Below are 17,224 nucleotides of genomic sequence, written 5' to 3'. Positions count from 1 at the left end.
TTGAGGTTACATTTGTGTTTCAATTTTCAAAATAAGATCTATGCCAAGTAGGGTATCATATGAAAGGGCTTTACCTGTACATTCTAAAACAGATTTTTATTTATTTTTATGTATAATAGTTTTTGATTTATAGTACAAAATGTTGGAAAAAAATACCCAAGTACGGAACCCTCAGTGCGCGAGTCTGACTCGCACTTGGCCGGTTTTTTTCTGGTTTTTCCTTTTATGTTTATTTTATGTTTTGTGTGCAATAAAGTTTTTATTTATCTATCAAAGGAGAAAAAAGAAAATGGGGACAAGGGAAGAGAGTAGAGTAGAGTATAGATTCCTATGACTTAGTAATTCAAATAAAACTACGAAATGCGAATGTACAATCAATAATTCCTTTTATTAAATCGTCAATCAACTAAACAAGGAATACATCCAAAATAAATAATCTACTGTAAAACCGTTTATAAGGAAACGAAACATTTGCATCGAAATTTTAGTAGCAATTCTGAACAGTAAGTTCAAAGTAAGGTGACAGCACATTACGACGTTGGACGCGCAAAAAAATATTTAAGTTGCCTTTGAACTACGGAAATATAATAAATATAATATATCGCTATATAAATATATGTAATATTATATTACATCTAAGTGTGAACAGTGACATTTCAAAGTAGGGTGAGCGTTATTTATATATTACATTATATTTCCGTAGTTTGAAGGCAACTTTAGACTATTATTATTTGAAAACTGAAAAAGCGAGTGATGTGCGTCTAGCAATAAATAATTATTTTCGGATTACATACAATCTTTATACAAATGCAAAAGTTCATGTATAATAATTACTTTAGATCATTATTATTGCTTTAAAAGCATTTTTTTTATTCCTTGCTAATAATTCATTTACAATATAACAATTTACATAAAACAAAGCAATAAGTATCCTTACAACAAAACACTTGTTTCAAAACAATCTATTTCTTCTTTTTATTAAATCTTCCTTTAGTTTTCGCCTTCACGACCCCCTTGAATTGATTGGTTGTGACAGACTTTTTCCTGGAAAGAGACAAAAACAATAAAATTATAAGAACCATATTATAAATTCGAAAGTGTGTCTGTCTGCTACTTTTTACGGCCTATCAGTTTTTTTTTAAATAAAAATAGCGAGCAAATGAGCAGGCGGGTCACCCGATGTTAAGTAATTACCGCCGCCTGAACATTTACAGCACCAGAGGAACCACCGATGCGTTGCCGGCCTTTCTGGAATTTTCGGCCCGCCCCTTGAATAACCTCATGTTGAACCGATTTTGATGCTATTTAGTACACAGTTAGCTAACATAATATAGAAAAGAACAGAAATGTAATCTCCAAAGAATAGTCTGCTATACCAATGTCCGGGTGTGTATAAGATCAACTGCATTCATGAATGAAATTAAAATCAAATGAAAATAAACAAAATCTGCGTTTTCTCATGCCAATATGGTGCCAATGACTTAGACAGACAGGGGAGCCAACATAACGACATAGGAACTATTCGTTGAAACGATCTATACTGTAGCGGATGCCCTATTTCACCAAGACCGTGTGGCTATGTTAGTGTGAATGCGCATGTACACATTGTTGTAGTGTGCGTGGCGCTCAGTTCCGACCGCGACGCGTTTAAGTTACGCACACAAATGCGTTAACGCTTATACACTCACTACTACAATCAATGCTGAGCGGTCATCATGAAATAACACATTTGCTGTACAAGGGCGTACCGTTTATTTAGATTGTTCCTAGATAGCGGCAGGTAGGCGTAGGGGTCCGGCTTGCCGCGCTGCTTGATGTCGCCGCGAGCTTTCTTCGACCTGTACTCCGAGCCCAGCGCTGAAGACACGGACGCCGCTGATCCTAGCGGTCTGAAATATTACGATATCTAAGTTTATAAGTGGACTTCGTCTGTGGTGGCGTTAGCTGGCGCGCGTGTTGTGACTTTTTGAAGTGTTTTTTTTTTGTTAAAACTGACTGGAAAGCGCTCTAAGGGTGTGCCGTGCGTATGTCGGCGAGCGCCGGCACAGACGGGGTCCATACTTGTATAATTTAGCTAACTTGTTACAAATAACTACAAACTTGACATTGGCTAATCATTGTAAAAGCCAGACGAGAGAGAACAAAGTTTATAAGTACATTACAGATTCCGATAAAAATTTCCGATAATAATAATAATTTCAGATAGTAATTTTAAAAACCTGCATAGCCTAGCGGGTTGTGAAGCTGAAGTGGCAATGGGCAGGGCACATTATAGTTTGATAAACTAATAGGCGAAGCTGTGAAAGCCTACTGGTTAGAGCGTCCGACTCCTAATCGGAGGTCGGGGATTCGATCCCCAGGCACGCACTTCTAACTTTTCAATTATGTGCTGAATGTTCAATTATGTGTATGTTTAAAGAAATTAAATATCACTTGCTTCAACGGAGAAGGAAAACATCGTGAGGAAACCTGCATGCCTGAGAGTTCTCACGCATGCAGGTGGAAGCTCTGCTCCTGTTGGTGCGGCCGCTCATTATACAGTCCGACAAGGCTCCTTTGGCACTCGAGTGAGGGCGCTTTTGTAGCTTTATGCCGACACAGCGAACTATCGACAAGTGTACTTCTCAAGATGGCGGCTTTAGTTCCAATTTTGGCCACGCGCCAAAAGAGCCTTGTCGGACTGTACTGAGAACGTCATAGTAGCGACGTTTGACTCCCAACTTGAGCAATTTGGATTCGGGTTCTCTGCTTCATTATCTGTGATATGGAATATTTTGACGCGCCGCGCTGCTTTAATGCAGTCCTGCCTTTAGTCTGTGGTCTCACCTGTGTATTCCTTTGCCGCCGGCCTTGTACTTGGAGCCGACTGTGACAGTGGAAGCTCTGCTCCTGTTGGTGCGGCCGCTCTTTATACTGAGGATATCATCGTAGCGGCGTTTGACTCCCGACTTGAGCAATTTGGACGGCTTCGGGTTTTCTGCTTCGTTATCTGTGATATGGTTAGATATATAGAAAACTTTATTGTACACAAAACATGAAATAATCAAGACAAAACAAGAAACTACAAATGTAAATTTATAACACCCCCGACAAGTGAAGGTTACAGTAACTAGAAAAGAGCTGATAACTTTCAAACGGCTGAACTTTCTTGGATTATAACAAACTCTCGATCAAGCCACCTTTCAAACAAAAAAAAAACTAAATTAAAATCGGTTCATTAGTTTAAGAGCTACGATGCCACAGACAGATACACACGTCAAACTTATAACACCCCTCTTTTTGGGTAGGAGGTAAAAAAACAATTGTATGGAATGTGCTGTGAGCCTCTCAAACCAGCAGGGTGAATTGCTAACTCAGTATCTAACACTGAGTGATATGAGTGATGATGACTGAATGATATAACACCAAGCTCATTTGACATTGGTTAGTTCTACATTGCCGCTTCACTGAGTGATATTAAAATAATTTTTCATAGAAAACCTACAATGGATTAAAAATAAATGTCAAATAAGCTTGGTGGCTAACATTCAGTGTTAGACACTGAGCGAATCAATATGCTGGGAGTTTTTAAAACCCTCATAGCTTATAGTTTTAAATTGACGTTATTTGATTGTTAAAAGGTATAGATAGACACATAGTTATCATATTTTGAAAATAAATGATTTGAACTGAATATTTGTTCTATAGTTTTAGGTATGATATTAATGTCAATTTCATTGGTTAATAAAGCGTAAAGTAACAGGATCCATAAAAAATATCATAAATGCTTGAGTCTTATCAATTACATGGTATTGAGTGGCAATAGTTCATCTTTCTAGAACATTCTAGATCATGTAACATACCTGTATCATCAGTATCGCTGTCCACATCACCGCTGGGCCGCGGTTCATCTTTGCCATCATCACCATCGCCATCAAACATATCATCACTGATGATGAGTCGACCGTCCGGTGCTGTCTTGAATCCTCCATCTTTCTTCTGTTTCTTTTCTTCTGGTAACCGTTTCTTTTGTGTTGGGTTTGTTGCTGAGCAATAAAATAAACTAATTAGCGTAAAATTAAATTTTTCTCTATAGTCAGACAACTTTTAATAAAAACGGAACCCTTATAGGATCACTTTGTTGTCTATCTGTCTGTCGATCTGTCTGTCTGTCTGTTCGTCTGTCAAGAAAACCTATAGGGTACTTCCCGTTGGCCCAGAATCATGAAATTTGGCAGGTAGGTAGGTCTTATAGTACAAGTAAATCTGAAAACCATGAATTTGTGGTTACATCACATAAAAAAAAAATGAATTTTAATTTTCAAAGTAAGATACCAAGTGGGGTACCATATGAAAGGGCTTTACCTGTACATTCTAAAACAGATTTTCATTTATTTTTATGCACAATAGTTTTTGATTTATTGTGCAAAATGTAAGAAAAATACCCGAGTACGGAACCCTCGGTACGCGAGTGACTCGCACTTGACCGGTTTTTATTTATTTATACAAACCTGTTATCTTTCTAGCAGAGGACACGTCAGCCAAATCCACAATATTCTCCGGATCATCCTGAATCCAGGCCTGGTTTCGCTTCTTGCCCTTCGCCTTGGCTTTGGGACGCTCTTCATCTTCCAGGAACTCCATCTCCGAGTCCGAGTCCTTGAGGATATCTTCCAGGGTCTTGGAGGTGCCTTTGACGTCCATATCTGACCCTGAATCTTCTTGGTCCCTATAATTGATACTGGCTATGACAAATGGCTGCTGGCTCATATTTTGCGCAACGGATCAGCCTGGCTGCCCAGCACGGAAATGCAGCCAGTATTCTTGGTAACATCCCACGCGGGCAATATTTGTATAGTAATTAGATAAGGCTAGCTTTAAGTTTTATTGTAACATTTTCAATAAAAAAAAATTTAATATAATTAATGCGGGCCTCGATAGCTCAACGGCTAAGGACCGGACTGAATTCCGAAAGGCCGGCGGTTCAAACCCCAACCGTTGCACTATTGTCGTACCTACTCCTAGCATAAGCTTTACGCTTAATTGGAGGGGAAAGGGGAGTATTAGTCTTGATTAGCATGGCTAATATTCTTTTTATTTTTAAATTTTGGATACTACCTTTGTCCATTTGTTTCATCCGTTTCTTCCAATAATAATTGGAGGGGAAAGAAGAGTATTAGTCTTGATTAGCAAGGCTAATATTCTTTAAAAAAAAAAATTTGGATACTACCTTTGTCCGTCTTTCATCCGTTTCCTCCTATTGTTCATCTTGCGTACATTCCTCAGTCGCCGTAGCATCACAGCATCTTGCACCGGGATGAGTTTCTCTATTATTTCCGCGCCAAATTTCCTCGTCATACGAATTAGGAAATACCCGATTTCTAGCCTAGAATGTCGCTTGCAGTCGTCAGACATTGTTGAAAAGGTTTTGAAGATGATGGGTAAACTGCCCGCTAGAGCGTCCGTTGGTATCACTTTTGTGTATACCTAAAATAGTGTTTACGAAATTAGGATAAAGAAATTCTATATCAAATGACCTTTGGCTATTACAAATTTGACGCATAGGCTTCAACTACAACCAAACAGGATTTCAAATTAATGATTTTCATTTAACACATGAAAATCATTTATTTCGATTCTTTTTTCTTTTCCACAAAGCTCTCTTCGTGTTAAGTAAAGATTGTACTTAATTCCAAAGTGCTCAATAGGTTTTTGTTGATTGAAATACACTTTATTTAACAAGAAACTTGAATTTTTTTACAAGAATGAAGGTAGTTAGTTTTGATTGCTCAACGAGGCACTTACCTTCAAAAAACTCATTGCGGCTGCCACAATTTCTCTATTATTGGTCAACAATTGCTCCATGACTTTTTCTAAGAGACTTTGCACAGTTTCCAAGCCCATTTCCTCAGAGAACGTGAACAATGCGGCCGCGATAGCACGCAACGTGGCGCTCGCTATACGCGGCAGAGGCGCTGACAGACCAGATAGCAGCATTGTTATGAACGATTGCATACCTATGACAAACTTCTTGAATTAGACGAAATTTTTTTTTTGAAAAACATCGGAACTAGTAATTTTATCAAAAATTGAGCTCTCTCCACTGAGGTCATTCACTGCTGAAAATCGTGGTTGTGGTGAAACACAAGCCTCAACAAGGCAAATTGTTTCTAAACCTTTCCTACACCCTTTAATTCTACCAAAAATTCCCAATGTGAATAATTCCTCAGATAATGTGAACAAAGCGGCCGCATTCACTCTTGTGAATATTTTGAATGGATTTCAGCTATTAATATTCAATTCAATACAAATTCAAACTATTTTATTCAATTAAACTTTTACAAGTGCTTTTGAATCGTCAAAATAATCTACCACTGGTTCGGAATGCCGTTCCTGCCGAGAATATTGTCAAATAAGATCAGTTACAGTTAAAAATAACAGCTCGATTGCGGTAGAATGACAGCTACAATGTCACGATCGCAATCACCTCTAATTAGCTGAAGAATACCATATATTCAGCCCATAACAACAATTGCGATTCTAATAATGATTGATGCAGGTGTTACAGAATCGAGCTGCAGGATTAAAATTGTACCTCCATCCTGGTTCTTCAATACATTTCCAATAGTATTGATGAGGGTAAACGCGCACTGCCGACATCTCGAGTTGATATCGCGTGTGCATATCACAGACTCAGCTACTGCGCTTTTTAGTAACTTGCTCTCTGCGTTGAGGTATGGTGATGAGATGATTAGATGCTCTATACACCTGGAAATAAAGTTCAATTTTATATACCAGACTTGAAGATTAATGTATTAAAAAAAATTAAAAGGACCAATTGTCCAATTTGATTCACATGCTAGAAAAAAAAATGGAGGTTTCACTAGGAGTAAAAAAAGTCACAATTTTCTAATCCATGTTTTTCAATATGGCAAACCTACAGAAAAAGTTTGACAGAAGTCTGTTGCCATGTTTTTCGTAGCGACCTATAAAAATCCCGCGTTGAGATTTTTTTTTCATACACTATAGGCAAGCGCTTGACCACAATCACACCTGATGGAAAGTGATGATGTGGTCTAAGATGGGACGCGTTTACCTAGAAGGTGCCTATTCACTCTTGTTTTAAAGATACCCAGATTGTAATTGGTAGGAAACATAGATCTCGGAAGAGTATTCCAAACCTTAGCCATGCGTATGATAATGTTGATATTTAGTGCATTTTTTTTTTATTCACTATAGGTAAGCGCTTGACCACAATCACACCTGATGGAAAGTGATGATGTGGTCTAAGATGGGACGCGTTTACCTAGAAGGTGCCTATTCACTCTTGTTTTAAAGATACCCAGATTGTAATTGGTAGGAAACATAGATCTCGGAAGAGTATTCCAAACCTTAGCCATGCGTATGATAATGTTGATATTTAGTGCATTTTTTTTTTATTCACTATAGGTAAGCGCTTGACCACAATCACACCTGATGGAAAGTGATGATTTGGTCTAAGATGGGACGCGTTTACCTAGAAGGTGCATTTAGTTGAAGTAAAAAAATATTTTGAGCATTAAAATAAAGACACATTGAAAATATGATAGAAGCACTGTAAAAAGAAAGAAACAGTAGCTATTTAGCTTACCTTAACCTCGCAGCCTTGCTACTGTCAGCAACCTTGTTCAGTGAAGACATCAACAATTTCTTGATTTTCTTATAGTTATTCTTCAGGAACTCTTTACAACTGTCTTTGTCGCTCTTGAATATCTCTTCTAGAATCCTGTACGCCTTCTTGTGTTCCATTTCTAATAGTTTCGCTTTATCCTTATACCTTAGAAAACAAATAATTGATCAGATGATAGCCGGGAATTCATCCGCGTGGATAAAGGTTTTTTAAAAATCCTGTGGGAACTCGGAGATTTATAACTAGATAATATTATGATGCCCGCGATTTCATCCGCGTGGATTAAATTTTTAAAATCCCATGGGAACTCTTTGAAATTCCCAGATATAAAGTAGCCTATATCCGTCTTTGAGATGCAAGTTATCGCTATACCTACAAATAGATACTACCTGCGACGTCGTACACTTAGATTTACGTGTTTCTTATCCTGTGGGAACTCTTTGCTCTTCCGGTAAAAAAAAAATGTCTATGTCCATTCCCAGGTGCAAGCTATTTCTGTTTCAAAGTTAAAATCGGTTAAACGGATGAAAAGCTAGCACACAGACAGACAGATAGACGGAGAGCGGAGACACAAAAAAAACTATTACATTAAAAATAAACGTATGCCAATAATTAATTTAAATACACGATTATTGAAGAGGATCCATCTTACCATCTCATAAGGCTAACATTATTGAAGAAATTACATGTTACCCGGCTGAGTTTGTTGTGGGCTCTTCTCAGACTTGGGCGCGTTTGGAACCCTCGTAGCTTTAGTTTAAGTAACGTAATTAATTATCACCACTATATCGTACAAACAATTTCGAGCATCAAAAAGAGTACAATTGTACCTACTTTGAATAAATGATTTTGACTTTTTGACTTTTGAAATATTTAAACAAACCTCAAATCATTTTTCTTTCCTCCATTTTGCTGTTGAGATTCTTCCGTCTCCATTTTGTCCTTTTTATTCTTCTTATTGAACTTCTTGGGATCTTCTAACACTGTATCGCATAGAGGGTACACCCATTTCTCGAAGAGATTGGCTATTTGCTCAGAGCTTTGATAGAGAATTAGTAACCGAATGACGTCTAAAATAGATTCTCGTTGGAAATGGTTGTCTTTGGACGCTTCCAGTTGTTGTATAGAATTCGTGAATAATTCTTCTCGAAGGGTTTGGTCGCTTATTGTTAGATATACCTGGGTAACATTTGATAAAATCATATTTCCATTGATTTAACAGGGCTCTCTCCGTCACTTACTCCATACAATCAACAATCGTAGTCCCAATTTCATTTGAATATTAAGCAACCAAAGTCCATGAAATTTTGCAGACATATTCTAGGAATATCTGTGCCTGTGGTGTTTTAGATTTTTCTAAAAATATGTAGTTTTAAAATTACAGGGGCTAAATATTTGTATGTGAATTTTTAAGACCGCGTAACTTTGAAACCGAATATTTTAACGGAAATCTGGAAAACCACAGGCATAGAGAACGTTCCCGGAACGTTTCAACAAAATTCCATTGAGTATGATTGGTAAGTATCCCAATGAGACGAACTACGTTTGTACAGAGCGAGTGACGGAGAGACCCCTCTTAATGATTCGACAGAATCAAAAGCATTATTGCAGAACTATTAGCACGCGTCGTACTTTAAATCTAAGTTCAATACCCAAAAATATTCAGTAATATTCACAGTGGCAGCGAATCAAAGCTAATTTCAGAAATATTACATAACATATTGAGCTGTCTTTCTACCAGATCAAGCATAAAACCGAGATTTGAGAACAGCCTCAATCCTCAACGGAGCCCCGATTGCTCAACGGTTGAGGAGCGGACCGAATCCCGAAATGTCGGCGGTTCAAACCCCACCCGTTGCACTATTGTCGTACCCACTCCTAGCACAAGCTTTACGCTTTATTGGAGGGGAAACGGGAGTATTAGTCATGGCTAATATTCTTTTTAAAAAAAACTTTCGCGTGAATACGCACATACCTCCTCTCTTACTCAACTCTTATTATTAGAAAACTTATGATTTTTTTTTAATCTTCAAGAATTTTCCACATACCTGTATGGTTTCCAAGGCGGCCAGCCTCTGCCCCTCCGCATCGCTTCCCTTGGCGGGCGACATGTAAATATTCAACAGAATCGGCACATAATTCTTCGCAAAACGAGTCAATTCACTTTTATCTTCCAAATTGTCTTCCGAACAAGCTATCAGCTTCCTCAAACCAAGCATTATAGACAACCTAAACTCCGGGTTATCCTTAAGGACATTTCCTAAAACCCGAGCTATAACTTTAAAATTGTCTTTGATATCTTTTGGGTAGTTACAAAAACTTGGGAATAGAGACCAGAATTGGTTGCAAAGCAAATCGTAAGTGTGAGAATTTGGTGTGTCGTTTGCTTCAGCGAATTCACGAGACTTTTTTCGACAGAATGTGGCCATTTCCAGGATTTCTGTTCCGAAAAACTTAAGGCTGGAATTCGTGATTTTTTCCTTCAAAACGGGTAACAACCAGCTCCTGTCTAAGTTTATGCTGTTTCCTTCTCTGAGAGGGATTATTTTCAGTACGAACTCAGGGCCCAGGGCCTTGATAGCGCATCCCGTGGCGTATTCTGCTTCTTTCTCGTTGTGGAAGTTGTGACTTTCGCGGCGATCGTTTAGCTTTTTTAGCAACGGTGCTAGAACATATTCGACTTTTTCGTTGCCTATCTGTGAAAGAATTATAGCATTTAGACTTAGGTAGGGCTAAACACATGTCATTAGGCAAGTTTAAACATTTAATGAGGAAAAGGGACTCTTCCAATTGTGAGGTATGTGGTAGTAAATGTCTCACACTTGCTATTTTCATATGTTCGCAATCATTATTTGAGAGAACCACTGTGTGAACTTAAATTAAATGTTATGAATATTGGTATTTTAACAAACCTGTGAGCATTTCAGCAATGAAAGTCCATGAAATTCATACACTACAACAATGTTTTAGCTGTAGTTTTGATTAGTTTGATTAGTAATTTAGTTGGTAACGATGGGTCTGGCATAATAGGACAACTTAAAAGCCTCTAAAATATCACATTAAAAAACTTACTTCGAAACAGAGCGCAATGGTGAGTATCACATGTTTGATGGCCTGGTTGAAAGGGTTGTCTAGTCCGGTGCCGATGCTCTTGAATATCGTATCGATGTGTGTCTTGTGTTTGACTAAACTCTCGTCTGACTCTATTGCTGGCTTCACGCAGTCTAGAAGTACCGCCTAGAAGGGTAAAATTAGTTGTAAGCCAGACCATATTTTAAGGAAACAGAAGGTAAGGCACTGTGGATGCCTAAGTTTCCTTCTCTCTCGCACATAAAGGGATAAAGGGATGCTGTTTGGTCGCACGTAGCCAGGGTAGCATAACATCTCATACAATACAATACAACCTCAATATAACAATTCCGACCATCAAAAGGAGTTCAATAGTAGGTACTATTGTACTCTGAAGAAATGATTTTGACTTTGGCTTTAACTTTGACTCTTCTTCACTCTTTATAACCTGTTACTTTTTTTTTACTGTAACACAACTGCACTAGATCATCATATTCCAGTTCCATATAGCCTGCAAGTACGAGCGAGAGGTCCGAAAAAATGATTTATGATTTGTTTCGCACGTTTGTAATGCCCAACTATAATTAAATTAGAACGGATAGTTACTTTCAGGGCGTTGGTGGATGCTGAGTTGACATCTGCAACGTCTGAGAGCCATAACTCCGAAACACAGATGTTCACGAACAGTGGTAGGTTCGGTATGCACAGGTTTAAGTCTAAGCTGAAACCAAAATATAGATATAGATGATACAAATATAGATAGATTAGATATATTGATGCCTGTAACTTCGTCCGCGTGGACTACACCCACCCACTTATTTTAACCCTGTAGGATTAGAATTTTCTAAAATTCTTTCTTAGCGAATGTCTACATCATAATAGCTACCTGCATGCCCAGGGCGATCCGACCAGTAGTTTGAGCTGTACGTTGATAGATCAGCCTGTCAGCCAGTCAGTTTTCCTTTAGATATAAGTGATGCCCTGACAGTAAATTTACAAATATCCAACATTTCGTACGATATATTAACTTACCCAGCAAGACAGCCATAACCCTGCTGCAACACGGCAGCCCAGGCCAATATTTGCCCAGTGTCATTGGCGGGGGGCCTGGTCGCTATTACAGCCTTTGTCAGTTGGACGCCAAGGTTGGCCGTCAAGTTAGAAATATTCCATGTATTTGTACGAATTATTAACTTACCCAGCAAGACAGCCATATCCCTGCTGCAACACGGCAGCCCAGGCCAATATTTGCCCAGTGTCATTGGCGGGAGGCCTGGCCGCCATTAGGGCTCTAGTCAGTTGGACGCCAAGGTTGGCCGTCAAGTTACAAATGTCCCGAGGCGCGGAGAACAAAGCGTGTAGAGTGTGGAGACAACAGGTTTTGATGTAAACGTTGTTGTGAGTCATAAGTGACAAAATCGCTTCGCATATTGTCTAAGGGGTAGAGAATAACAATGATTTAAGTTTAAGTACCTAGATATGTTGCCGTCATTGTACAGCTCCACTGTCGGAATTCGGCAAATGCCAACTCAACAGCGAACTACATTTGGGTCACCGCAAATTTTAGCGAAGCGATACGATTGACGGCGAACACACAATTCGCGATATTACGAATCATCTACCGAATCTCGATAGTGCGGCCGAGCCATTAACGCAACTAACGAGAATTCCATATAGGATTCCGAGGATTTTTGGGATGCTGATTACGATAGTGACAATTACATTTGATTTTCCTTCAAATCCAAGATTACCGATGTTTTAAATACACATGGGTGTTGTGCATTGGTGGCATTTTCGTAATCAGCACCTGAAAACCCCTGGAGTGATCATAGGCATTTTTCAACAATAACAGAATCTGGTGCTGATTACAAAAATGATTCTATTTTCAAATTCAAAGTGGCGAAGATAAAATAAATCTCAATAACAAGTGCGTTATGAATGTTAACCAAAGAAGTTTCACTTTTTCTGAATGTATGCATAAATAAAATACTATGTAAAAAAAGAAACACGCACCCATTTTCAGGGTTCCGTACCTCAAAAGGGAAAACGGAACCCTTATAGTTTTATATTATTGTAACACTGAAAGGATATTTATATGAATAAAATGAAAAAAGAAAATGTTTATTTTAACAGTTTTTCACTCTTACTAACGAGTTCGTAGTTTACGGATTTCTCATGTTTACTTTCGTTACCTTAATATACTCCTTGCTGAAAACAGGCAGAACATCGCGTAACAAAGTCAGAATGTGCAGAACTGTTCGGTGTCCAGACAGAAGCGCCTCCGGTTTTATTTGAGAGACACAATACTCCGCTGTACGGTTGGATGCTGGGTGGAGTTTGGGGACCTAAAACCAAATACTTTTATTATTTTTAAGATTTTAATACTGTCTCCATAAAAAAAAAAAAAATCCACATACGTATCGGCGGTACTTAGTGCTGCAAATATTCATGGGCGACGGTAATCACTTAACACTAGGTGACCCACCTGTTCGTTTGCTCGCTAGTTTTTATAAAAATGAAAAAAAAAACATAAAAGGAACCCATATAGAATTACATTCTTGTCTGTCTGTCTATCAAGACCCGTCAAGGGAATTTAATTATAGGGTACTTACTTCCTTTTGACCATAAAAAAAATCAATTTTGAATAATCAATTCCTGTAATTGTTAACTTGTGTAAAAGAGCTATTTAAACTTCAAGTTCTTGTTTTTGATTTTATGCATAACAGACATAGTAGTGACAAAAATCAATCAATCAATATATGCTCTTATAAAGAGATTTCAGTAACTGGGTCAGTCACAGTTATATGATGTGAGTGTTGCAAGTGATCTCACCTTAGTTTTCTGGTCTTCTGTTGGCACCATGAAACAACTGCCCCTCAATATTGCAGTCACTGCATGCTGAGCTGCCTTACGGACCTGTTGCAGTCAGAAATTTTTCTTTATTTTGTAATTTTTTTTAAATAAAAAGCTGTGTGGGACACCAAATAGTACCTACAGTGTCACACACACTACAGGTCTCACACATTCACATGAACATCAATATATGCTAATTGGCCAATAATACATTATTTTTCAAATACATGATTTTACTCATCCATATGGAAATATACGTCAAAACGTCCATCAAAAAAAAATCTAAGTGTGCCGTTATTGGACTGTGGCAGATATTATCATTTATATCTACATTTATAAACTAAATATTTTAAGCCCTGTAAAAAACTAGTTTTGAAAAATCAATTGTAGTAAATAGAAAATAGAGCTTTCAAGCTACAGCACTTGGTACTTTGAAACATTCTCAATAAAAGATGGCGGCCTCAAAACAGCTGTTCTGTTTGGATTTTAAATATTACTAATTACTAACTTAATTTACTCCTGTTTGAAAAAGATCTGAGTTATTCACAAGTCGTGCCTAAAGTTACTTCAAAACTAACCTTAGGTTTGGAATGCAGTGTGAACGCCAACACAGACTCAAACACCCTCAAAGTGGAAGAATCGCCCCACAGAGCATACTCCTGCGCTCGTAGCAAGACAGACAAACAACCTAAGGCACTTCTCAACAACATCCCATTCTCCGATTGCTCATTCTTCTCCAAAATATCTGTGAATATGGTTGCACAGTCGGAGAATTGTTTCCTTAACACTGCTTGTGGTACTGATTTGATGCCCATGGATAGAAGTGATAATGTTGCCACTAGGCTCTCGTCACCTTCAGATGCTTTTAGTGTTTGCATCTAAAAAATAAATGAAAATGTATTTTTAATATTGGTTGGACTCAAGCCGTAAATAAAAGTAAGCCAGACTAGTTTCAAAACCCACCCGGGATAAAAGAACCTTGGATGGGTTTTGAGACTACTCAGGCTTACTTTGATTAACTACTAAAGTCCGAAGTCTGGCTGGACCCACACTGTTAGTCAAAGCAAGCCCGACTAGTTTCAAAACCCACCCAGGATAAAAGAACCTTGGATGTGTTTCGAAAGTATTCAGGCTTACTTTGATTAACCACTCAGGTCCTCCGTATTAGCCATATTTATGACTAGCTGATGCCCGCAGCTTCGCCCGCGTGGATTGGTCAGATGCCCTGCAGCATCAGGATTGAGGAGTTGGACTCCAAATTTTTTATGAAACAATGTCGCGAAGTTCCTCTATCGATTAAAAAAGAAATGACGCAAATCGGTTCAGAAATCTCGAAGATTTCGGTGTACACAGGTAGAAAAACACAACTCCCTTTTTGAAAGTCGGTTAAAAAAGTAGCCTATGTTACTCCCTGGTCCATTCTCTACTTGTCTGTGAAAACCCCGTCAAAATCGGTCCAGCCGTTCCGAAGATTAGCCTTTTCAAACAGACAGACAGACAGAAAGACAGACAGACAGACAGACAGACAGACAAAAATTTTAAAAAAGTGTGATTCAGTGTTGGTATCGTTCAAATAACCATATGAGCTTAATATGAGGTAGTTATTTCGAAATTACAGACAGACACTCCAATTTTATTTATTAGTATAGATAGATACTCCCATGTTTGGTTTATGAAAAAAAAAGAAAACAAAGCCACTAACCAATGCAGCAAAATACTCAGTGGTAGACTCTTTGCCACCTTGCTCCTTGATCACCTCTGCCACTGCGGCCAGTACTGCTAACATTTCCTTGTGCACCGCATTGTTAGAGTCAAACCTTGTTAGCAATCTGACAACAATTGAATGAATACATTTTAAAGTGAAAACATCTTTAGCCACATTGAACAAATTTTGATAGAGGCAATACTTATATGGTCTATAATACATGGTCAATTTATCAGTCAGTTTTTATACAGCTATTGGAACTAAGTGTACAGCGATACCAGATATTTAAAATAAAAACTAGATCTTAACATGATCCTTGAATCCTAAATTGAATTTAATTCACATTTAGGAACCAAAATTCACTAACTTACTTGCTAAAACTGATATTAGAGCACTGACTCCAATCAGAAGCAAAAGTCTGGAATGTCTTATAAGTACCAGACTGCATAGAACCAGAATATTCAGTGTCTGATCCCTCGTCCCCTGTTTTCACAGACATATTCTCAAATTCCTTCGCAATGGCCAAATCATTGTCTGTAGACTTTTGTTTACTGTGCCCGTATGTTATCATTGCATCGTGTTTGAGCACCGCTTGCTGGGTGAGCCCAGAATTGGCTGAAATAAAATAAAAAGTTGCAAGTTTCTCTACACAATCAAATCAGAAATCAAGTGGCCCCTACAAGAACCAAGGCAAAGAAGCTAAGGCAAAATAGATGTAAATATTTAGGATTTTTGAGATGTTATTGTTGAACAGGTTATGTTAAGGTTCATCATTTTAGGCCATTTTTATAGCTGTAAATTAGGCATAAATGCTTTCAAATAATCGCAAATATATTCTTAAGTACATTTTTAGTTTAGACATTAAATTGAAACGACAACTTACTCAAATTTTCTTGAAAAAACCGGGACTTCGCCATCTCCCTGTATTTTTGAGTTTTAGGATTTGAATTGGATGACTGACCCCTCTGCCATCTTTTTCCTTTTGTCTGCCCCTTAATTTTTGATCTGAATTTGCCCATATTTTATTTTTGCACACCAAAACACATCACACGTGGTTTGCACTTTGATGTCTCTTCAATTTGTATTTTGATTCAATTTTTCGCAGATTTGATTGCAACCATGCAGCAACCCAGTTCAATGAAGTTAGTTTCAAGTGGTTGTCAAAAATGACACCGTCAGTTGTCAACAATTTTTTTTTCTCTCGTCTGGCTTTACAAAGATTAGCCAATGTCAAGTTTGTAGTTATTTATAACAAGTTAGGGAAACTATATAAGTATGGACTTCGTCTGTGCCGGCGCTCACCGACACACTCACGGCACCCCTTTAGAGCACTTTTTAGTAAGTTTTAACAAAAAAAAAAAAAACAGTTCGAAAAGGCAGAGCACGCCTACCAGCTAACACCAACACAGACGAAGTCCAGTTGTCAACTAATATGATATCGCTATGACTAATACCAACCTAAGCAAAATAAAATGCATTGATGAAAAAAATTCGAAAACAGGATGTGCATGATGCGCGTTTAGCTTGTGGACGTGGTGCATCCTACTTAAAACCTGACACCTACCAGTATCGCACTAACCCGCTAATAACCTAACGACATTTCTTCCTGACCTTATCCCGTGAGGTCGGCACAACATATTGTCTTCTTCTTCGACTTCCTTCTATCATCCGTCACCATACCTACTACCGTAACTACCTACCCCTTTAAGGGGCAAGGGACGGGTCTACCCGCGAAATTCAAGTTTAATTTGGTTTTTCGCAATTTGTTAACTTATACAACAACGTAAGATATGGCATTTTAATTGCGACAATCAAAGTCAAACTCATTTATTCAAAGTTGGTACAATTGTTGTCTTTTTGATGGTCGAAATTGTTAAATTTGTACGATATAAGGGTGATAATTAATTATGTAACTTAAAACTAAAGCTACGAGGGTTCCAATGGCAGTA

The 17,224-nt window shown here is 38.0% G+C and overlaps 1 protein-coding gene across 1 annotated transcript; it reads right to left on the bottom strand.

Moving 5' to 3' along the window:
- Window positions 1-670: 670 nt before the first annotated feature.
- On the bottom strand, window positions 671-16,437 carry LOC123871211 (RRP12-like protein). The gene is made up of 20 exons (XM_045914862.1): window positions 16,159-16,437; window positions 15,647-15,890; window positions 15,273-15,399; window positions 14,149-14,448; window positions 13,550-13,633; window positions 12,910-13,062; window positions 11,916-12,151; window positions 11,324-11,438; window positions 10,721-10,885; window positions 9,697-10,344; window positions 8,532-8,827; window positions 7,610-7,795; window positions 6,575-6,747; window positions 5,785-5,996; window positions 5,210-5,466; window positions 4,491-4,708; window positions 3,843-4,025; window positions 2,827-2,989; window positions 1,749-1,889; window positions 671-1,044 (listed from the first exon to the last, which is right to left on the bottom strand). Exons 1-20 carry the CDS (start codon window positions 16,292-16,294, stop codon window positions 963-965), a joined length of 4,119 nt encoding a protein of 1,372 aa, XP_045770818.1. The 5' UTR covers window positions 16,295-16,437; the 3' UTR covers window positions 671-962.
- Window positions 16,438-17,224: the final 787 nt, after the last annotated feature.

The sequence above is a fragment of the Maniola jurtina genome, chromosome 13 (assembly GCF_905333055.1).
Source record: "Maniola jurtina chromosome 13, ilManJurt1.1, whole genome shotgun sequence".
NCBI lineage: Eukaryota > Metazoa > Arthropoda > Insecta > Lepidoptera > Nymphalidae > Maniola > Maniola jurtina.
The sequence above is the reverse complement of the archived record's forward strand: the minus strand, read 5'-3'. Positions and strand labels throughout refer to the sequence as shown.